The 23,915-nt window shown below is 40.4% G+C and overlaps 1 protein-coding gene across 1 annotated transcript in view; it reads left to right on the top strand.

The window, feature by feature from the left end:
* Nucleotides 1-23,915, top strand: part of LOC306915731 (voltage-gated delayed rectifier potassium channel KCNH4-like) — a 111,051-nt gene that overhangs the window by 49,211 nt on the left and 37,925 nt on the right. Inside the window, exon 9 of the mRNA XM_079493304.1 lies at nt 18,497-18,734. Coding sequence (XP_079349430.1) covers nt 18,497-18,734 — 238 coding nt within the window. The remainder of the gene's footprint in view (nt 1-18,496; nt 18,735-23,915) is intronic.

Raw genomic sequence — 23,915 nt, 5'->3', positions numbered from 1 at the left:
GGATGCAAAGTCTCCCTGAGCAGAAGAGACATTTTAATGAGACCAGTTTGTCTTTATGCCACATTATAATAGTGCATGATTATACGATTCTAATAAACATAATACATACACATACATCTCCCTTTTCTCCTTTGATGCCAACTGGTCCCTGTTAAAGAGAAGAACGCCATTGTCAGTGACAAGATGAGAAACACGTTGCTTGAGCTTTGTGGCAACACCAGAATGGAACATGAATAACCATGGCTTTAACATTCAAAATAGACAGTTAATATCCAATGACATCTGACGAATTTAAGGGGAATGCTTAATACTTTTGTGAAAAAAATAGACAACTATTGGGTATCTATTATACTACAGAATCTTCTTCAGACATAAAAAAATATATATATATAGTGACCTGCAAGCATTTCAATCTCAAATCAAAGCATGGCTTAAAGGAGCATTCAGTGATTTGGGTGATTTGGAAAACCACCCAGTCCGCCCCGGTAACAAAATGTGCACATGCACACACTCTACAGTGGGGGGAAGTGCAACAGCATGTGCACCAAGGCCCGCCCCCACACATGATTGGAGGAAGGCCCCTCTCATCCTGATTGGATGAAGGCTTTGCCACCCGCCACCAAAACTGAAACTAGGGTTTTTTGACCCCAGGGGCTCACTGGGGACAGGGAGGAACTCCTTATATGGTCAGCACACTCTATAGTAGGGAGGATTATCCAAATAAAATAAATAAATAAGTGATATTTGAATGAAGCGAAATCACTGAATATACCTTTAAGGCAACTTAAACTTGCCAACATAAACAACGCTGAAGCTGAACTCGTGAATTTCTATTCTGCCTTTCACCATAACAGGATGTTCCTCACACGTTGACCTGAGAGGACAACCACCTCTACGGTTTAGTATTGTAACGTAGTGTAATTTCATCATAATGCATTATTTTGTATGTGTTTTGAGTGTTTTGTATACAGCGCGATTGTTCTGTTCCATTGCTGTACACCTGCCCAGGGACTGCAGATGAAAATGAGCTCAATAGCTACAGTACATCTGGTACACTGCGTCAGATTTCTATTGCTCAAGTCAGTTCAAATGTGTACACTGTCTCTGTCAGACAAAATAAAGTAAAACAAACAAACGAAACACTTGATCATCGTGGACTGTCCATGGACCTTAACACAAAGACACCCCCCCCCCCACACACACACACACACACACGCGCACACACACGCACACGCACACGTAACCTTTGTCCACGATTAGACAACGTGCATCCGCTGAATTGCCATGAGGGAGTCTAGATCCTGTCCAGTGTGCATTAGTTGCAGTTGCATAAATGCCGTTAATCAGGTGTCTTAGAAATAAATCCGTTACGGAGTGGATAAAAGCACCACATTTAGCATGAGGCTTCTTTAGGTCCTGCTGATGGATTCTAGCCTACAAAACATTTCAAATTACATGTCTTGCTACTCCTACACTTTTTGTCGACGATAAACCTCACTCTGCACACATTATCTCTGTAGCCATGTGTATCTGTCAGATTTATTATTCTATTTCGATTCACAACGGTTGGCTTTCAAGGTTTGCAGACGTGCGCCGCTTTGCACAAAATGACATAAGTCGTGAATACAGCACTCGATTGCTGTGAAACTTTGCATGCACTCACAGTAGGCCAAGGAAGAACCTCCCCCCTACATTTTCAATTCGCCTCATGGCGGTGCTTTTAAGGTTTTAGTCAATAACTCTTGAACCGAAGTCATCCAATAGCACTGTTTTTCCCCCTACAAAAATGTAATCGATATTAAAAATATCATTAATCTACTGGACTACCTGTTAAAGACAACATTAACAGCCCATAGATCATTTTCTTTCATTACTTTAATTACTCACTGAAGCAAAGACATTTTCAAATGATACTTCTTTTGTCTAAAAAGCACATTTGCTCCAAAACACATTTTTTTCTATTGTTCCATTATACATTTCTCACACAGCCAGATTTCATGTTGAATGAAGAGAAAATCAAAAATAATATATTTAATATTGAGAAATAATGTATAAAAACGAAATAAAAAAAGAACAGTCCTAAAGCTGTCTTTATAGAGTAATGTACAGTATGTACAGTAAGTATATATTAAATGTCCTACCCCGGATTTAAACCTGGGTCTCCTGCTCAAACTTCTGCTGAAACCTTAACCACTGAGCTAATAGAGCCTGTTTGCTCGGGGGAGAATTCAAATGTTCTCCCCAGTGTTGCAGACTTTATTATTATGTTCTACTAGAAATCAAAGGTCAAAGGTCATGATCAAAATGTCTCAATAGAAGAGCATTGAGGCCAAACCCCAATGGTATAAGATATATTGTATTAACATTCTCTACCATATAGATTGTACAGAATAACATTTTGTTACGTAATACTGCTTTAAGCTCAGTGACAAAAATACAGATAGTGAGAAATTCTCTCGGGGCTGATAGCATTGTCTTTGACAGTGGATCAGAGCCAGAGGGAGTCTAGCCTCTGTAGAATAACATTGGAATGAACAGCTTTCCGGTGAGTGTTGCTGTTTATTTCTCCTGAGGACTCGGAGCCAGTGCTGTTTGATACTCTCAGATCATTGGACTGTGTCTTGTGATTCCCTTACCGCTCTTGACTTCAGGCGGTGTCACTGAGCTGCAGCATCGCTTGCATATGTGACCCGGTCTGGCAAATAGGCCCTCATCTCGACCAGAGTAATTTTTCAGTTTTTTACAGATTATTAAAGTACAGAATGTAAGCTTTCATATGATGTATCATTCAATGAAATTGGAAAATATTTGAAGGAGATATGACCATTTTAAAATGATTGTGCCGTTTTACCCAAAGCTGAGAAAATCCCCTTTGAATGTTCACAACATTTCAACACCTAGAGCTGGCTAGCCTACTTTGACTTATAAATGTATACATTTCATTTGCCCAAATCAATAATCTGTTAGAATGAAAACCTTCTTCAACATTCAAACTGTGTTAATATGAAAAAAAACGAAAATCACACAAAAAAAAAAAAAATCTAGTTTATTTTAGATTTTCTGCCTTTTCATTATACGCGAGATGAGGACCATTTTGCTAGACCTGGTCACATATGCGCTTGCTGGAATCCCTTTGTCTTGCCTTGTTAATTAGATTTACCTCTGGCTGTGCCCTTATACGGAAGTGAAGCCAAAAAAAAATCACACTAGGGAGAGATGATGGAAAAAGGAAGCGCTCTCATTTGACTTATGTCCAGAACACCTCTCCTTTGTCACTCAGAGCCATACACTGAGGCTCCGTGCACTCCCGTGCACTCGCCAGCTTTAGCAAGCTAACACACACCCCGCAAACTATAACAATGTGACAGTTATTTTAAAGTGCGAGACGAGTCAAGTGAGGAAAGATGAGTGCAGCACTGCGAGTGAGAGGTGTGCTGCTACATGAGGGCAACAGTGTGCGCGTGTGCCTGTGTGTGTGTGTGTGTGTGCGTGCGTGCATGCGTGCGTGCGTATGTATGTATATCCTGTGCGTCATGGCAGAGCGAAAACAAAATCTGGTTGTTTTCTTGACTTTTCAACTAGCCAGAGTCTAGAACAGTTATTGCGATCATAGGTCGCATAGGTCGCAGATTACTATGAAAACCTGCAAAACCTGTCAGTCCATTACGCCTCGTGACATCACACCTCGTGACACGTCACACCACCATATATGGCTGTCAGTCCATCATGCCTTGTGGCACGCTCCATATATTTCCGTCTCCATATATGAAGATCACAACACTAACCTCATCAAACCCTGGATAGCCATACATGGAGAAGACTGGATCATCACCTAGATCTCCATATATGGAGCCGGCCAGCAACTCTACTGACCTCAAAACTCAAACCCTTAGATCTCCATATATGGAGCTGACATGTTCTGACATTCCATATGTTGATCCCTCCCCACCCGTCCTTCCTCGTCAATGTCTCCCTTTTGACTGATACCTGTCCATTCAAACTCTAGACGGGCCCCCAAAGTTATTACTTGCGTGAGAAGAGCGGCGCAAGTACTGTTTCCGGCTGCTTATGTCGGTGACACCCTTGCCCTCGGCCAATCAGGGATTGTGAATATTTGGTGACACCCTCAGTCAATCAGGGATTGTGTATTTATGGTGGCGTCGCTGATCGGCCATTCATGGCCAACTTGTGTGCGAAGTGCAAGTTGGCAGCTCATCAGAGTGCATTTCTAGTTAGTGCAGCCTGGCGAAAACAGGCTCGAAAATTAAGGTCCGGTCCTACCTGGGCCCTCATCAAAACCTGTACACTCAAGACACTGCCACCGCTGCCACCCTTAGATCTCCATATATGGAGCTGACCTGTTCTGACATTCCATATGTTGATCTGACCTCATCAAACCCTGTACACTCAAGACACGCTCCATATATGGCCAGTACAGAATTCATTCCATATGTTGATCTGACACCCCTTGCCAAAGCACCAGCGCTTGCCCAGCAGTCTGCTGTCACCCAGGCGCATATGTTGATCTGACCCCCCATTCCAAAGCACCAGCACTTAACTCCTCCACTGCGTCGCTGGGCACAGGTTCACGTATTGATGATGTAATGCCTTGGTATTGTTAGCTACTGTGCAGCAGCAGTCTGGTGTGTGCATGAGATATGGAGGATAATACACTGTTTACTATGAACTAGAACTCTGTCTTCACCTCTTAGACGGGGTTGCATCTCTACCCTGCTACACACGAACGCACGCACACACACACACACACACACGCATACGCACACGCACACGCACACACAGTTATGTTCACACGACACAAGGACATGCACAATCACATTCACTTAAACACACTGTATGCAGGCGCCTTCCAGGTTGGTTGCTATAACCCCCACTCCCAAACTCAGCCAGACAATGTTAGCTTAACTCTCTGTTAGAGACCCCAGTTGAAGTCAGGTTGGAACATCTCTCCCGACAGACACACCCACACACACACAGCGCGCACGCACACGCACGCACACGCACACACACACACACACACACACACACACACAGAGACAAGTGCATTTCACATCTTTCTCAAATTGATGGTATTCATATAATTCTCTAATACATGAAATTGTGCCAAGCCTTCGTTTTTTCCATTACTTTTCTCCATGGAGCTGAAAAGAATGAATGACACGTGCACACACATATGCACACACACGTATGCACACACACGCACGTGCATGCGCACACACACACACTCGGATCATTTCAATCCATTGTATTTGCCCATCCGCACTGCCAGCGATGCGAGTGAGCAAACGATGAAATCTCATTAGAATACTACATGTTTTCAATGATACTGTCCTGACGTACCGCGGGCGACAACGCGCCGTGCAGCGACGTCGTCCACCTCTCCTATATTACCTCTCCATTTACGCCAGGTTTCTCGTCCCCAAACACTTTTTTGGTTGAGATCTACACACTATATTTATTGGTTATTTGATTGGTTCAGGCTACGTCGCAACGCAATGCTTGGCCAACGCTCAATGTCAGGACAGTTTTTTGTTCGATATTTCCGTTGCAACGCTCACTAACTTTTTCTATGTACATTGATAGGATGGATGGTCTCGCTTTCTTTTCTCTCAACCCCATCCATTCCTCCATGCACAATGCACCCCTCTATTTAACTTGAACCCCTTTGCTCCGTCTGTCTGTCTGTCTGTCTGTGCGTCTCTCTCTCTCTCCTCTGTCTTATCAGATGTTCTCACTGTCATTCACTCTCTCTCTGTTTCTCTCTCTCTCCCCATTCTCCTGTCAGTTTTATCCTGTAGATGCCACCCCATGCTCTCTCCCAGTCTCCCCTCCTCTTTCCTTCTCTCACTCTTTACATATCCATTCCTCCCTCAATCTTTCCCCATAGTCTGCTCAATTGCCCCTGCTGCCTATTTTTTTCACGCGGTACAAATGGTTTATTGATCCTCTGTATCTTTTTAGTCTCTCCCCCCTCTCTTGTTCTCTCTTTCTCTGTATCTCCCGCTCTGTCTTTATCGCCGTCACTCTTATAGAACCGCGTTTGTGCCAGCTTAAATGTAGGCCTAGTACACACAGTCGTGTAATATGTTGCAATGCATTTGCAATTGTTTTGCGTCGCAAAACAATTGCGGTGTTATTGCGGTGTAGGTAAAAGTAGAGGCGTAGAGTTATTTTTTTATGTGGAGTAGCCACATATTATTTTACCCCTTTTTTTCTCCCCATTTCATCATTGTGACAATTACTGCCTCCGCACGCATTTATGCATTGCCGCTGCTATTGTACCCTATTGGCTCACCTGCCAGAGGAGCCACCATCGGGAGGACGTATGCGCCCCGTCCTACTCCTCCTGTCAAAGATCAGCCTCTCTGCCCAGCTTCCCTCCCCCAAACACGAACAATTGTATTCGTATTGACACTCGGCAAAGCCTGATGCTTTTATTCGAACCACTATAGACTCAACGGTGGTGGTGGAGTGGTGTCTGGCAAACCTTTACAATGTCCCTATGTCCTTATTTCGGTGTGAGATGACCTACCTACACTAGCTGTTCTTTTTGCTGATGGTGTGCCTTTAAAGGGAAGAGCCCATCTGTTGTAGCCTACATGCTGTGAGGAAGACTTAAATTACAAATGCATCAGCATATTTTCTTTTTGGCTTGTGGCTGTAAATAAAACTCCAAGAAGGACAAACGAAAGCAGTGATGCCATTCTCACATCTTTTTTGGAAAGGCATTGTAGAATGTTTTGATCTCAACATTCAATAGTCCTTTGCAACAGAAATAAGAGTCACAATTTCACAGTGAATTGGATATTTCTGTTTGAATGCAATAAACCCACAATCTGTTCGGTATGCCAAGTCATCATTTTTAGAAACGATGCAAGCAACGTCAATTTCCATTTGATCAGGACTACTGAAAAAACAAGTTAATTAGTATTTTAGTTTATCTGAAATCAGTTTGGGATACTTTAACCCATACCGGGAAAGCATCTGTGTCATTCTAGGTTTTTGCGTTGGCTGTAAATACGAATCCATTAAAAAAATAAGAGATGTACAAGCTCAGTTGTACATCTGCTATATTCTGATCATTTTCGAAAAATCTTGAAAATATTTGACAAAATTAATGTAGAATTGTTTTGAATTGAAACGAAAAAGTTTGAGAACTACTGATTCAAAAGACAAGTGTAGAATCGTCCTCAGGTCTTAATGGTAAAATGGTAAATGGTAAATGGTGCATTTATATAGCGCCTTTATCCAAGGCGCTTTACATAGATTGTGCATTACATTCACCCATTCACACACACATTCATACACCGATTGCGGCGGAAGCCATGCAAGGTACCAACCAGCACATCGGGAGCAATTTGGGGTTCAGTGTCTTGCCCAAGGACACTTCGACATGTAGCCAGGAGGAGCCGGGATTCGAACCGCCGACCCATGGATCATTGGACGACCTGCTCTACCTCTTGAGCCACAGTCGCCCATGGGGTTGAGGATCTGCGCTATAGTTGTCGTGGGGGTAGCAACACTGGCTCTTTCTGCGCCTCGGGGATCACGTGTTGCCGCTTTTCGAGTCATGTTTTGAGCCATGTGTACAGTAGTCTCTTCTCTCGCCCAAGCTGTGGCGGAGCGCAAAGCATGCTGGGACACGTAGCGTAGAGTTAATGACGCGCAGAGATCAGCTGTAGCCGTACGACATCCTAGTGACGGCTCCCAGCAGCTCAGGGCGGTGGTTCCAGTTGTAATCACGAGGCCACGCTCGGCTGACTTGCCTTCGGGGCCACAGAGGTCAGGTTTGAGGACCTGACCTTGCTGGTGATGTAAGACAAATTAATAAAAAGAAAAACAGTCCGGCTTCTGCTGACTGTTGACTGACGGACGGAGCATCATTACAACGATCCGCAGCTGCTGAGAGAACTCGGCAAGCCCTTCCTCGTCATTTTCCAGCACTGTGAAATCCTCTATGTTAGGTTCAACTGAGTAGTGAACCAAATTAATTCGGTTGGTTACATTTGTAGATTTGAAATGGGTTAATTAACACTGAGGATTTCACAGACTTTACTGTGTGTTGGTGCTGCCAAACCTTTTATTTATCGAACCCATAACAACGCACGGACAGGATGTTCCTTCCTGCATTATGATTTATCCCATAACGCTTCTGCCTGACTATTTAAACAGATTTAGACCTGACGTCGAAATAAAAAAAAAGTTCGCTCTGAAATAATATATACCTATTCAAAGATTTGTGCCGCATTTTTACGATTTTTCAAAAATAGCAGACCTACAAGTTCATAGCGCATGAGCTTGTAGATCTGCTATTTTTCAATAGCTAAAGTATAACAGAATGCTTGAAACACCAAAAGGAGTTCCCGCCCCAAAATGGGTTAAACAGATTTTGTTAGCTTTGGGTTAGCTTTGGGTACGTATACATTTGGCTTAGTATCCCTACATTTCTGTCAAAGCTGTATTTTTTTCCCCAAGTAACTATTAGTGTTAAAGTGCAATAAAGTGGAAGTGGAGCCTCCTCCCCACTTAATTCTGTTTCGTCTTTTCAGTCGTGCAATTTCTTTCTAATATAATTATAAATCCTCTTAAGCATATACCTTATAGCAGAAATGGAAATAAAATAAATAAATGTAAAGATATTTTAAAATATATTTGACGGAAATTCCAACTTCCTTACTCGGATTTCGGGAGCTGTAGTTCCAGACTCCATATAGCATTTGGAGATTGTGGAATAGGTGTCTGGCTACGCGAGACTAAACACCTGTTAGTCCACTTACAGGCTTCTTTCTGGTCGCTGTGTAGCACAGCATTGGAACTGTTGTAATTGCTAATGGAGCAGAGTAGCTCTGCCTAAACCCCAGAAGCCTGATAGACTGAACGAGGTAAAAACTAAATGGTGAATGGTGCATTTGTGTGGCAATAGTTTTATCCAAAGCGCTTTACACGGTGCATTAAATTCTCCCAGTCATGCACACATTCACACCCTTTGTCCTTGCTTTCATATTCAAAATTACTTCAGGCCAGGTCAGAGAGCTACTGTAGCTGTCATTTCTTTCTTTCTTTGTATTGGTCGGTGACTGATTGGTTGTATTCAAATATATGGCTTATAACAAAAACCGATATAGTTTCCAGATTTTACTTATTTTATCAACAGGGGAAAATGTGTTCATAATGTCAGACAAAAGAAATATTTGTATTTCCCATATGAGTTCCTCACAGTACTCCATCTGAGAAACTGCTAAAGAAGCAATGGTCTATAACGTGGCTTCTGCATCTGCCTGTGTTCTCCACCCATATGCTATGCACAGTAATGCTCTAAAGGAAGGTGTTCCAGGGCTGGCCTGGTACTGGCATAATGTCTTGCCCACAAATTGCTCATCTAACGTTATCCTGTCTGCTCATCGCATTTCATTTCATTAGTTAACAGGGTTGACACAGGGTTGACACACACTCTAATGTGTAATTGTGCACACTCTTGTCTCACACGGATAATAGTCTGATATTGTTGCAACAACTTGCCTATCAAATCAAGTAGATACAAAGTAGCCGAAACCCAAATGTAGTGGCTTCAATGACCAGACCAGTGGTTCTCAACCTGTGGGTCGGGACCTCCAGGGGGTTCCCCAAATGATTTTGAGGGGTCCCCACATGATTAGCTCAATGTGCAACATTGTTTTCTCACTCAACATTAAGCAGACTTAACATACGACCAACATACAAATGTGATTATTTTGGGTATTTTATCCAGTAGTACAGTAGTGCATCCCGTGGATGCAGAGGTCGTTGTTTTATTGTGTCCCTTAAACTATAAACTGCGTTTTGGGATGCAAAATGCACCCTATTTTAATCTCTGCTGTACTGTACTGAATGTGCTCTCTGTAACTCATAAGCAGACATTTAAACCCACAGACCTTACACAGATAAGGTGTTATAGGCGCACACACACACACACACACACACACACACACACCTTATCTTCTTTGTCTTAGTCCTGAGCCAGTTCACACTCAATGACAAGTATAGTGGCAGGTTATTGAGCATCTCGGCTGTGGAGCACAGTAACGACACTGTAGCTGTAACTCTGAGCTGAATAAATCCATTTTATAGCCAGACAACTCTATTTATTCTCCTGTTTTTACCGTTTTTTATATACAGGTCCTAAACTACTCCAACTTGAGTAGTTTGGTGAGCTATTCTCCCTTGTCTCTCGCAGTCATGGTCAACTTTTCCCCAATGTCTCATATACCAATTCCCGGACATTGTTTTTTTCCCTCTTATGAAACAGGCTACATTTTAGTAAAGCAGGTTTGCTTTTTGTTGTTCAAAGAAGCCGCAGTGTGCAATCTTCCTCCACTGTGGGCCAGTCAGCCAAAGACCCCAAATAATGATAATACCCACCGCCCACAACCTACCGTCCTACAGACAGACTAGCTATAGCTGACTGGGAATTCTCCGCTGGTCAGGCCACCCTTGATCTCCCTCCTCATGCTAAGTCATTTCTCTCTCTGTCCTTCCTGGGAGTAAGGCAATGGGGCAATTTTAAGACCAATGTTTCACACCACAGCACCTGTCCAGAGGCTCCAAGGGTCAATCTCGACAAATTACGAGCCACTTGCACCTTTATATCAATTATAGTGAAAATAATTGTTTTATTCATTGATTTTCTTTTTTTTAGAAGGGCTGTTTATTATAGATTTGTTTTCTCCTAGGGAGTCATTTCTGTATCTTTGCTGATGCTACTTATTCAGATATTGATTCTTTCTGGCGGTTGTTTCCCACTTTTCTTTCTTTCTATTTTTGCAGTGCTTCTTCACAGGAATGTTTGCCGGTTTTCATTCCACCGATTTTCACATTTTACATTTTTTAAATGAACACAATTGTATGGCGTGTGTAACACATGTTATTATTCTCCCAGTATTTCTGCTCTTCTTGGAGTTGAATTGTTCCCTCAATTATTTCCTTGAGCAAACATCTATCTTATCGCTCCGCGAGGTCTCATTTAGAAGTTTGCATGAGCAGTGTGTAACAGCTCATGGCTGCTCCTACAGACACATACAAGGTAAATTCAATTTAATACTTCATTAGCGGGCTTCTCTGGTATCTCGGCTTGCCCCGGCTCATTGTTCTCACCAACGGATCTGCTCGTTTAGCACTGTCTTTTCTTTGTCCTCTCTCTTCCACTGTCAAAGGCAATGGCTTCATCTTCTGTCTCGTTAACTTGGCTAAGCCTATTATATGCACGGATCCGTTTGTGGAGACCTGCGGGCTCATTACAGTATATGTGCCACTGCCAGAGTCCCCGAACCAGCCGGAATGGCACGTTCTCCGCATATTGGATTGCCTTAATCCAAAGATTCGTAACAAGGAATTTTGGTAACCCTTTCTTTTACAGTACAGTAATAACCATGAAATTACATGGTAATTACATGGTTATTACAAGGTAGTAAGGAGTAATTACTGGGTATTTACTAGGTAATTACATGGTAACTACAGGGTAATAAACACAACAATTACTAGGTAATTATCAAGTATGTTCTTGACTACTACCCGGTAATTACCATGTAATTATGAGTATTTACCAGGTAATTACATGGTAATGTAACCAGTAATTACTATGAAAACTAATCAGTAATTACTAGGTAATTATCAAGTATTTTCTTGACTACTACCCAGTGATTATTAGTATTTGCCAGGTAATTACATGGTCATGTAACCAGTAATTACTCAGAAAATACAAAGTTTTCCCCAGTAAGTACTAGGTAATCCTTATGTATTTTCCTGCCAACTACCAGGAAATTATAACCTATATACTAGGTAGTTACCAGTTAATTACACTGTAAATACTGGATAATGGCCATGTAGTTACCTAGTATTTACTTTACAATTCACTGACGACTACCAGGTATTTACCCTTGAATTATTGAGCCATGTGTTATCAATCAATTGGTGCAGTTGACCGTGAGGCTGTTAATGACGGTATTTACATTGTAATTACCAGATATTAACCTGATAACTACCATGTATTACCCAGTCCATTACATGTTAACTACAGGGAAATATACCCAGTAAGTACTAGGTAATTATCATGTATTTTCTTAACTACTACCCGTGAATTACCATGTAATTATGAGTATTTATTATTGATTCATGCCTTATCAATCAACTGGTGCAGTGGCCGTGCGGGTGTTAATGACTATTTACATTGTAATTACCAGATATTAACCTGATAACTACCATGTTTTACCTGGTAATTACTCAGCATTTACCCAGTAACTAGAAAATATTTAACCGGTAATTACCTGCTATTTACCCAGTAAGTGTGATTTGTATTTACCTAGTATATACTAAGTAATTAAAGTGGAACTGTGACTGTAAAAGAAAGCGTGGTTTGTTTCCATATTACTACCTGGTACTTTCAGTATTTACACAGTAATTACGGTAGAACTGGACTGTAAAAGAAAGCGTGGTTTGTTGCCATGATATTACTTGGCAGGTGTTGGGAATTCACCTAATCAGGTCCAGGCTGGGGTTGCCATGGCGATCAATTATTTTCTACAAGTTAAACCAGTGGTTTTCAACTTTGGTAACCAAATGGACCCTTATAGTTCTTTAACTTTTGAGAGCATACAATTAAACCAAGTGGACCCTTACAGGTCATATTTTTATGAATAGTTAAATAATTGTTAAACATCTGCATTAATTAATTTACAAGAAGTCTACACAAGTTAGAGAATGTAGAAGAATTTAATAATTAAATCTCATCAAATGGTGGCCTGTGCCGTGGCTCAAATGCAAAATAAATAATGGACCTTGATTTGAAAAGGGTTGAAAACCACTGGTTTAAACCATGAATTGTAAAAGTAATGTGTACACAATTCCCCATAGCATTTAGTGAAGGCTACTTCATGCACACTCTATTCATATTGAGGACCCATTTTTCTACTTTAGTTCAGGCTTCTGTTTGGGCAGTGTAGTCAGTGCAAGAGGACCCCAGTCCAGCTGCAACTCTACATGCAGCTACACAGACAGACAAACAGGATCACAGAATGCGTTCTTCAGGAAGTATGCTCATTGTTTGTTTATACAGTGCAATATTAATTAATGTTGCAACAATTCATTCATCTATGTGTTCTCTAAAAAGTTAGTTTTTGCCTGTATTTGCTATGCTAAATCATGTTGCTAGGTTAACATTGGCAGCCATCTATGGTAGCCTAACAGGGCTCTAACAAGCTAAGTTAGCCTCAGCTAATGTATTTGAACTTTACAGTGATAAGTGTGTTAATCATTTCAGATACCATTCATACAATCATCCATCCATGTATGTCTGTGGCTGTGCAACCATCTCTATATAAAAACCCTTAAACTGTCATCATTGTGTCATTCTTGAGTTCATGGGCTACTCGTTGATTACAAACTGAAATATGGTTATTACAGGGAAGGTACAGGGTAATATCATGGAAACAAACCACACTTTCTTTTACAGTTCAGTTCCACCTTAATTACTGGGTAAATACCAGGTAAATAGTTGTCTAGTTACTGGATAAATACTGAGTAATTACCAAGTAATATCATGGCAACAAACCACGCTTTCTTTTACAGTCCAGTTCTACCGTAATTACTGTGTAAATACTGAAAGTACCAGGTAGTAATATGGAAACAAACCACGCTTTCTTTTACAGTCACAGTTCCACTTTAATTACTTAGTATATACTAGGTAAATACAAATCACACTTACTGGGTAAATAGCAGGTAATTACCGGTTAAATATTTTCTAGTTACTGGGTAAATGCTGAGTAATTACCAGGTAAAACATGGTAGTTATCAGGTTAATATCTGGTAATTACAATGTAAATAGTCATTAACACCCGCACGGCCACTGCACCAGTTGATTGATAAGGCATGAATCAATAATAAATACTCATAATTACATGGTAATTCCCGGGTAGTAGTTAAGAAAATACATGATAATTACCTAGTACTTACTGGGTATATTTCCCTGTAGTTAACATGTAATGGACTGGGTAATACATGGTAGTTATCAGGTTAATATCTGGTAATTACAATGTAAATACCGTCATTAACAGCCTCACGGTCAACTGCACCAATTGATTGATAACACATGGCTCAATAATTCATGGGTAAATACCTGGTAGTCGTCAGTGAATTGTATAGTAAATACCAGGTAACTACATGGCCATTATCCAGTATTTACAGTGTAATTAACTGGTAACTACCTAGTATATAGGTTATAATTTCCTGGTAGTTGGCAGGAAAATACATAAGGATTACCTAGTACTTACTGGGGAAAACTTTGTATATTCTGAGTAATTACTGGTTACATGACCATGTAATTACCTGGTAAATACTAATAATCACTGGGTAGTAGTCAAGAAAGTACTTGATAATTACCTAGTAATTACTGATTAGTTTTCATAGTAATTACTGGTTACATGACCATGTAATTACCATGTAAATACCTGTAATTACCTGGTAAATACTCATAATTACATGGTAATTACTGGGTAGTAGTCAAGAAAATACTTGATAATTACCTAGTAATTACTGATTAGTTTTCATAGTAATTACTGGTTACATTACCATGTAATTACCTGGTAAATACTCATAATTACATGGTAATTACCGGGTAGTAGTCAAGAAAATACTTGATAATTACCTAGTAATTGTTGTGTTTATTACCCTGTAGTTACCATGTAATTACCTAGTAATTACTCCTTACTACCTTGTAATAACCATGTAATTACCATGTAATTTCATGGTTATTACTGTACTGTAAAAGAAAGGGTTACCGGAATTTTACATTTTAAAATGTGGTGGAGGTGGTATTTGGACAATGTGCCAGTCTCTCTAATGTCCTTGTAATGACACTCCGGTGCATCAGCAGAGAACTCATGTTTCATGTTGACATGAAATAGAAGGATAGAGTCACACAGGTGTTACCATTGATACAATTCAAGGTTCCATTTAGCGTAGGAGAGCCTTTCCAGTGAGCCAACATGCACAATAGCTACACCCTGACTCTGTCTGACCTGAATGTAATGTGTTTTCCCTACTACGTATTTCATATCAAAATGGCTGCGAAAATGGTCTATTTTTTAACCTAGACGTTGCTAATGAGCTTTCCCCTTCAGTGATTTTATGTGATTATTTATCAAGTTTATTTGTTTGTAGGCAGTCTGTTTCGCCCTGATAAGAGACAACAGTGCTGTGGGTTTTTCTCCCTTTGTTTTTGTTTTTCCTAGGCTAATATGGGTATTTTATTGGACCCTCAGCATCCGTGTGCCTTCACATGAGGTGTTGACATTTTTGGCATCTATTTCTGGATGAACTCTTGGCACAGCATCATTGAACCCTACAGTATTATTATTTATTTTGACAGCTCATTTAGCATCGTCAACTTATTCATTTATTCCGCTTTTCTTGTGTCCAATCTAACGTCTCTGTCGGCTAGCCACATAATTATGTCCAAAACTGTTACTTTCCAGGATTCAAGGAGAGCTACGAACTCAGAACATGTCGCTTCACGCCGTCTTTCAAGCTTGCAGATCTGCTACCTTTGATGCTTTCGAATGCGTGTGACGCTGTAGTGTGATCAATTAGGGCATTAATGACGCTGTAGTGTGATCAATTAGGGCATTAATGACGCTGTAGTGTGATCAATTAGGGCATTAATGACGCTGTAGTGTGATCAATTAGGGCATTAATGACGCTGTAGTATGATCAATTAGGGCATTAATGACGCTGTAGTGTGATCAATTAGGGCATTAATGACGCTGTAGTGTGATCAATTAGGGCATTAATGACGCTGTAGTGTGATCAATTAGGGCATTAATGACGCTGTAGTGTGATCAATTAGGGCATTAATGACGCTGTAGTGTGATCAATTAGGGCATTAATGACGCTGTAGTGTGATCAATTAGGGCATTAATGACGCTGTAGTGTGATCAATTAGGGCATTAATGACGCTGTAGTGTGATCAATTAGGGCATTAATGACGCTGTAGTGTGATCAATTAGGGCATTAATGACGCTGTAGTGTGATCAATTAGGGCATTAATGACGCTGTAGTGTGATCAATTAGGGCATTAATGACGCTGTAGTGTGATCAATTAGGGCATTAATGACGCTGTAGTGTGATCAATTAGGGCATTAATGACGCTGTAGTGTGATCAATTAGGGCATTAATGACGCTGTAGTGTGATCAATTAGGGCATTAATGACGCTGTAGTGTGATCAATTAGGGCATTAATGACGCTGTAGTGTGATCAATTAGGGCATTAATGACGCTGTAGTGTGATCAATTAGGGCATTAATGACGCTGTAGTATGATCAATTAGGGCATTAATGACGCTGTAGTGTGATCAATTAGGGCATTAATGACGCTGTAGTGTGATCAATTAGGGCATTAATGACACTGTAGTGTGATCAATTAGGGCATTAATGACGCTGTAGTGTGATCAATTAGGGCATTCATTTACGAAAAAACACAGGCATCAGTGCTTATGTGACGAGCCCTAACCATTCGCCCATCAGGGTCGCCCTAGTGTTGTATTTTGAGGGTGTGTTTGTGTAAACACAAACATTGATGACGGAGGTGAGGACGCAAATTGTGATTGGCCGGAATGAGATGATATATGATGATGTACGACGATAAGAGCGCCCCTCACTTCACACGGGTGTGAATTTTATTTATTCTTTAAAACATTTTTGTTACAATCTTTTTTGAGTGGTGTAAACCACTCCTACGACTGGCTTTGTTAGTTTACGTGTCTGTCTGTCTGTCTGTCTGTACCAAAAAATGAGCATGGTTGCTACGGTCACCCAGTTCACCCGGGTGTGATTTCATTACGTCAGACATGACGTCAGATCAGAGCTGATCAGGCTATATAAGACCTTACACCACTCAGTTCACACGGGTGTGATTATTTTATGTGCATCTTGTCTCTTTCAATGATCGTTTAGAAGAGTACTGCCCAACCTTTTATACTTATACTTCCTGTTTCTCTCTCTCTCTGTCTCTCTGTCTCGCACGCACGCACGCACGCACGCACGCACGCACGCACGCACGGGACGTCAGTTGAATACCCCTGTAATATACTGTAGCATCAATCAGTTTAACCACTTTAACACTATAATAAATTAGCTATTGTCAAATACAAGCTCACGTCACGTCGCGATGAGACGCGTTGTGAATTTGTATATCTGCTGTTTTTAAAACTATCTCGAATAACATGGCGGTCCTTGACATGAAAGCATTCGATATTCGCTGACTTTAGTTTAGAACGTGTCCACCCTGTGTGCTCTCTGTATATTTTATTTATACCTTTCACAGACAATAAAAGCAAAACATAACAAAACAAAGCAAGGAGACAGAAAACAGAACAATCGGCAATGGTGAAAAAGAAGAAATCAATACAGGACTACGTTACAAAGGCCTGCCTGAAAAGGTGGGTCTCCACAGAGGCCACAGATTTCAGGTGGAAGGGGAGGTCATTCCATAGCCTGGGGCTGGGGGTGAAACTAGTAAAGGCTCCATCGATTTCGTTTTGTGTATAGGAATAACCAACAGGGCTTGGGATGAGGATCTCAGAGACCTTCTGGGAACGTAAGGTTGGAGCAGCCGGTCACAATGGAGGGTTCTGTGTGTGACGACGATCATTTTGAAATTAATGCTATAATTCAGTGGTTTTCAACCAGTGGTCCTTGAGTGGGTTCCAGGTGGTCCCCAGCTAAATGATGGAAAGCTGGTAACCAAATGGACCCTTATAGATCTTTAACTACTTGAGAGTGTACACTCAAGAGTTCAATTATCGTTAAACATCTGCATTAATTACTTAAAAGAAGTCTACACAATTGGAGAAAGTAGAAGAATTGGTATTTTAACCAACGTTTGTCTGTTATTTCTCCTATGGTACCACATCAATACAGAATGGAAATGTGGACAAAATCATATCCAATGACAACAAAATATTGAGGCTAAACTGATATCCTCAAATCAATTTAGCCTCATTAAAGGTATATTCAGTGATTTGACTTAATTCAAATATCACTTATTTTTTCTTTTTTTCTGGATAATCCTCCCTACTATAGAGTGTGCTGACCATATAAGGAGTTCCTCCCTGTCCCCAGTGAGCCCCTGGGGTCAAAAAACCCTAGTTTCAGTTTTGGTGGCGGGTGGCAAAACCTTCATCCAATCAGGATGAGAGGTTCCTTCCTCCAATCATGATCGAGTGGGGGCGGGCCTTGGTGCACATGATGTTGGCCTGTTGCACTTCCCCCCACTGTAGAGCGTGCATGTGCACATTTTGTTACCGGGGCGGACTGGGTGGTTTTCCAAATCACCCAAAACACTGAATGCTCCTTTAAATGGTGGTTTATGGCTCAAATGCCTAATAAATAATGGGCCTTGACATGAAAAGGGTTGAAAACCACTGCTCTAGTTGACTTTACTCCGTCTCCAGGGCATGTTCGAGAAGGCGCTGCCGGAGTACAAGGTGGCCACGGTGCAGAAGTCGCGCTTCATCCTGCTCCACTACAGCGTGTCCAAGGCGCTGTGGGACTGGCTCATCCTCCTCGCCACGTTCTACGTGGCCGTCACCGTGCCCTACAACGTGTGCTTCACGCCGTACGACGACTCCGAGACGTCCGCACGCTCCACCATCGTGAGCGACATCGCCGTCGAGATGCTCTTCATACTGGGTGAGAGACACAATGCTCTTAAATACTGGAGAGAGAGGAGACAGGAGTCATTGTAGACACAAGGCAACTTTATTTGTATAGCAGCACTTACGTAAAACATTGAAGGACCACTTCACCACTTTTCAACCTATCTTCATATAATTGGTCCTCACTAATGTTCACGGTAAAATATCACTTTTTTTTCCCTACTCAGTCTGTGTCTCATAGGAGGAAACCCGTCCACCAGGGATATCATCATTAGGCAGATTTAGATTATTAAGATTATTATTATTTTTATATTTAGATTTGTATTATCGTGAGAACGATATTTTCAGCAATAGGAAGCCTGCCGTTTCTATTAGATTGGATTCCCCATCGATAATGTCACTGGTGGACAGGTTTCTGAACTGCCCACATGAAATACAGACCGAGTAGAAAACAGTTGTGGCATTTTATCATGAGGACCGAAGATGGGTTGAAAAGTGGTGAAGTGGTCCTTTAAAGCAGCCTTATGTAACTTTACTACCCCGGTTTCCTGCGCAATCCTGACCGTTTTACCATTGAGCTAATCGAGCCTGCCCGCTTGCTCAGGGGATACATTTAATCTTGTCCAAAATTCATGACAGATACTGTGTCTAGGTGAGACATAGCCTCGGAAACCCAGACGTTTTTTTTTTCAGGGAGAAAAAAAAAGTCTCGGTCCGAGTCCACTTCAATTCGGCATATAGTAGCGCAAACATCACTCACTCTCTGCTGATTTCTGATCGTCTGCACCTTTGTTAAATTGACACCCACACGCACACATGTACACACACACACTCTCTCTCTCTCTGTCGCTCTAAGTAATTAGTCTCATGTCGCGCAGCTGCGTATAGTTTCTCCCGGCGGATCCTGCCGGGAGCTGCCTATGCCATAAAAAGCAGGTGAGTTCCAGGCTAGGTGAGACATGACCTTTGACATGTCTAAATAGAAGAGCAGGGAGCCAAAATACAACTTCCCCAATTGTAAAGGTTATATTGTATTATACTCTACCATATACAGATTGGACAAAATTACTTTTTACTCATAAAATCTAATTTACGTAGTGCTGCTTTAAGCAAAGGAAATGCACTGTAAAAGGACATTTGTAAAGTAAAATCAACAACAAAGAAGTACAAATAAAACGGAAAATCAAGATTTAAATTACAGTTCAGATGCAAAAAGATTCTTTTTTAAAATCTCAATTAAAGGCAAACTAAATATTTGACAGAACCGTGAGTTATTTTTCAACCGTGCAGTTTTTTGGGAGCATGTTGTAGACATTGTGTTGCATAAAAAACGGAATGCTGCTTCTCCATGTTTTGTTTTGAAAGCAGACTGTCCCAGATGACCTAAGAGGTCTGGATGGCTCATGATGTAAAAATCTGAAATGTATTTTGCCCCAAACCATTTTTATAAACCCAACCAGTAGCATTTTGAAATCATATCTTTGGCATCCAGGGAACCATGAAGTGAAGAACTCTGAATCAAAACAACACGGCGTGTGGCCACACCACAAGAGATTTATCCTGACCTTTTGAAATGGCTCCATTGGAATTGCATTAGGGGCAAAGTACAATCATCATCATAGTATTCATTCTGAACCTTCTTCTCAAATAAATTTGCCAGTCACTTAGAAATTGCCTGTATAAATAGGCCTGTGATGCTACCACTTCCATCACATTACAGAGTCTGAGCTCTCTTATACTTTTGACTTCTTAGCCTTTCAAGCTGAAGCACATTTTCTTCATAAAATGTTCTAATTCAATAAGAAATGGTTATGTTAAATTGCATTCATTAAAGGACCACTTCACCACTTTTCAACCTATCTTCATATAATAGGTCCTCACTAATAATCATGAAAAAATTAGTGTCTAGTGTCTCATAGGAGGGCTGTGGGAAGTTCAGAAACCGTCTTCCAGTGACATCATCGATGGGGAATGCAAGCTAATAAAAACTGCAGGCTTTCTAGTCCTGAAAAGTTGCAATGCGAAAATGGAAAAAAATCTTGTTTCAAAAATAATCTGCCTAATGATGATGTCACTGGAAGACGGTTTCTAAACTGCCCACAGCCCTCCTATGGGACACAGACTGAGTAGAAACAAATCGTGCCATTTTATCATGATTATTAGTGAGGACCTATTATATGAAGATAGGTTGAAAAGTGGTGAAGTGGTCCTTTAAGTGACTGTCTGTGATTTAGAGTAGACATCACTTTCAATCGTAGACAAAATTTGTTTTATTCTGCTATTATGTCGCAACGGCCAAAGCAATGAAATCGGTTCAAAATCTAACTGTATAATATGGCGTGGATGTTTTAATCTAACTGTATAATATGGCGTGGATGTTTTAATCTAACTGTATAATATGGTGTGGATGTTTAATCTAACTGTATAATATGGCGTGGATGTTTAATCTAAATCTAACTGTATAATATGGCGTGGATGTTTAATCTAACAACACAAGCAAGCATACAATGTCATCTTCCACATTTACATTGCCAGAATGTCCATCATCATCACAACTCTATCATGTCCAACAGTACAACATCATTATTTATAAACACTGAATTTAGGCTGACAGGGAAGATGTTTTGCTGTGATCAAAGAAGGCTCTGTTTTGCAGCTCATGTGCCGCTAAGGGAAGTCCTGATGATTAGATCTCTAACACATTGTTCCAGGCCATCTCAGAATGATGGATATACGTACAGTGTATCGTTGCTGTTGGTCAGTAACGCTGTATCTCCAATAGGGCTGGGTATTGCCTACAACCTCACAATAGATACGTATCTCGATACAGAGGCCACGATATGTCCTACTAAATTTACTTTTACAGAGTCCGTTTTGACCAATTGCCAGATATTTTCCAAATCAATTTGAAAAACATAGTTGATAACATTTAAACAAAAAGCAAGGAGACAAATACAAATACATTATGTTTTAATGGATAAATGCTAAATAAATAGTCTCTACAGTTTTTTTTCCTTCTTGCAAATCATGTCTGAGTCTCAGACAGACACGAACACGGCATGTGCTTGTAGTTCTTGCTATTTTTGTGATATTTGATATTTGAAAGTCAAAGTGGTTAAATGTTTCTGTCTTATAAATGTTGAACCAATGAAAAGTATTAACAGGCGCTTGTATTAATTAACTACCGGCACATTTTTATGGCATTGGAACACAGGAATTTTTTTCTCCCATTTCTGATGAAACAGTTTCTGCCCAACGACCGCTTCAGCAACGATATACAATAGACCCACCTGGGACGTTGTGTGTAAGGATAAGGATATTGTCTTGTTACAGAAGCTATTGTAGCATCTCGTCAAGTAATAACACAACTTTCTCCTCATCAAACTGGGTGAAGGATTGTTTAGATGAGCATTTAGATAGGGGTATTATTTCAGTAGACTGGAATAGCATCCGTTCAACCCAGACACTGTGTGATGTATCATTTTGGAAGGCCCAGAGTACAGGGTGAATTGAACTGTAAACAACACTGCTGTGCTGTCGGTATTGTCTAAAATATCACAAATATGCACGGCAAGCGCCCTATGACTGATGGCTAATTTATACGTTGTTGTGTGTTGGCGGATGTTTTCTTTTGTTGACAGAACAGTGAAATAAACCAACACTCACTCATCCGTTAACTAAAACTTTAGTGAGTTGCCGGAGCTGAATAATGAGAGAAAACGCACACTCAAACACTGTCTCTTCTCTAACTTCTGACCCAGAATAGTTCAGGTTTTTTGCTTCAAATAATGTGTATTCATGAAGCCATGCACACAGTTCGTATGCCACCATGTCTATAGTCTGTGTACATTCATAGAGTGAAACGTATTGTAGGTTTATCCCCGCTGCTCATCTGGTTTGCTAAGTATGCTCATACATAATTATATTCTCCTGTGCAGGGTTAGAAGACAGAAGAGAAATATGCAGAGAAGTCAACATAGCCAGGAAAAGTTCAGCAATGATTTAAAACGCCATGAGCATTATTGTATCAAACAATCAAAATCAAACAAAGCAGGGGTGTCTATCCTTCCCTAGCACATTGATTGCAGGCCACTGCATTCCAATATAAAATGCTTTTCCATTAATATATACAGTGTCGGAACTTCAGCACCCAGCATCACGGCTTTGGAGGCATTTCGATTTGGGCTACTTTGGCATGTACTGTAGCTAGATGACTTCTGTCTGATAGACAGTGGGAAACCTGATTAATTATGCATGCTGTCGAGCATCCAAAGCGTTCAGTAAAACCTGGAGGAAACTGTCATCATTTACACCAGGGAGTAGATTCATTGATTGATTGTGTTATCAACGAAAAGGGTCAAATGTACACAATGATGACAGTTATAATAATTTCGGTAACATGAAGGTAAATTAATACCTATTAATTCTTTGTATACAAAACCAAAAAATTTAACATTTAAGCTCTACATAATATTCATAGTATTTATTCAGTAACAGCTGAGGTCTCCAGCTCTTATAAAAATAGACGGTGCAACCCATTTTTTGCCATTTTTGCATGCCATCGATTTTTCGACTAACCTACTGTACATGAGCAAGATTAACCCATTCCATTCCATCCAAGTCCCTCTCCTATCAACATCGAACACTTCTCAAAACCATTGGTGTAAAGTAACTAAGTATGTTTACTCAAGTACTGTACTTAAGTACAATTTTGAGGTATTTGTACATTACTTGAGTATGTCCAATTACTTTTACTTCTACTCCACTACATCTCGGAGGCAAATATTGTACTTTTACTCCAATACAATTATTTGAGAACTTTAGATAGTTACTTGATAGATTTAGATTATTATTACAAAACATACATTACCCACTTGAAAATAGCTGATCCACAAGTTCGCAATGGGTCAAGATGTGATGCATTGTGAGCTTGTATATCTGCTACTTTCGAAAGATTGCATTTCACTACCATGCACCACAAACCTGGAATAACATTCCATAGATTGCCTGGGATTTAAATGAGCTGTGTTATTTAAAAAATGCATTAAAGGTGGGAGTATTTGTTATACGTATGCTCCTTTATCTTTATTATTCGATTTTCCTTTGATCTATTTTAATTGTATTTTCTATCTCTTTTTAAAGTGTACTGTTGGCACTCTGATTGTAGTTATTCTGTAAAGCACTTTGAGTTTCCTTGGTGTACGAAAGGTGCTGC

This window comes from Electrona antarctica (genome assembly GCF_951216825.1).
Source record: "Electrona antarctica genome assembly, chromosome: 22".
NCBI lineage: Eukaryota > Metazoa > Chordata > Actinopteri > Myctophiformes > Myctophidae > Electrona > Electrona antarctica.
This window is presented reverse-complemented; position numbering and strand designations above follow the sequence as displayed.